Source organism: Penaeus chinensis, chromosome 13 (assembly GCF_019202785.1).
Source record: "Penaeus chinensis breed Huanghai No. 1 chromosome 13, ASM1920278v2, whole genome shotgun sequence".
In the NCBI taxonomy this organism is placed as follows: Eukaryota; Metazoa; Arthropoda; class Malacostraca; order Decapoda; family Penaeidae; genus Penaeus; species Penaeus chinensis.
In genome coordinates, this window is record NC_061831.1 from 4,587,380 (window position 1) to 4,588,320 (window position 941).

Genomic DNA, 941 nt, shown 5'->3' on the forward strand with positions numbered 1-941 from the left:
CCTCTTCCCTTTTCCCCTTCCCTCCCTCTCCCTCTCCCCTTCCCCTTCCCAAGGTCTCCCCTTTCTCTTCCTTTTTCCTTTTTTCCCCCTTTCCCCTTCCTCTTCCCTTTATCCCTTCCCACCCCATTGCTCCCCCTTCCCTTCCTCTTCCATCTCCCTTCCCCTTCTCTTCCCTTTCTCCCCTTTCTTCCCTTCCCTTCCCTCTCCCCCCTTTCCCTTTTCCTCCTCCTTTTTTCCCTGCTCCTTCCTCTTTCCTTTTCCCCCTTCCCTTTCTCTTCCCTTTTCTCCCCTTTCCTTTTTAACCCCCCTTTTTCCCCCTTTTCCTACCCCCTTTCCCCCCCCTTCCTTTTCCTCTCCCTTTTCTCCCTTCCCACCCCCTTTCTCCCTTCCCTAACCCCCTTTCCTTCTCCCTCTTCCCCTCCTCCCCCTTACCCCCCCCCCCCATCTCTCTTACCCCTCCCTCCCCTCCCTCCCTCCCTTCCCCCTTAAAAAAAACTTAAAAAATGCCCGCTGGGAAAAAAATTTGGGTCCGTTGGGGCCGAGGGCCTGGGGCGTTGAACCTCTGCCCAAAACCCCCATCGGCAAGCCCAAGGGCTAGCCCCGTGTTGAGGAAAAGTTCGTTTGGTGGTTTGGGGTTGGTGGGGGGGGGGGGGGGGGGGGGGGGGGGGGGGGTGGGGGGGGGGGGTTTGGGGTTTGTGGGGGGGGGGGGGGGTGGGGGTTTTTGTTATGTTGGGGGGGGGGTGGGGGGGGGGAGGGGGGGGATGGTGGGGGGGGTTTTTTTTTTTTTGGTTTTGGTGTTTTATTATTTTTTTTTTACACCACGGGGTTTTTTTTTTAATCAAGCAAGAAGGAAATGGTTTTTTTTTTTTTTTTTTTTTTTTTTTTTTTCCAAAATAAGACATTCGTATTTGCCTGTGTATGCCACGTAAAAAACTTTACAC

General features: G+C 54.0%; 1 protein-coding gene across 1 annotated transcript in view; it reads right to left on the reverse strand.

The window, feature by feature from the left end:
• LOC125031549 (A disintegrin and metalloproteinase with thrombospondin motifs adt-2-like) overlaps positions 1–579 on the reverse strand; it is a 16,625-nt gene extending 16,046 nt beyond the window's left edge. The window contains exon 1 of the mRNA XM_047622432.1: positions 508–579. Coding sequence (XP_047478388.1) covers positions 508–579 — 72 coding nt within the window. The remainder of the gene's footprint in view (positions 1–507) is intronic.
• Between the last annotated feature and the right edge of the window lie 362 nt (positions 580–941).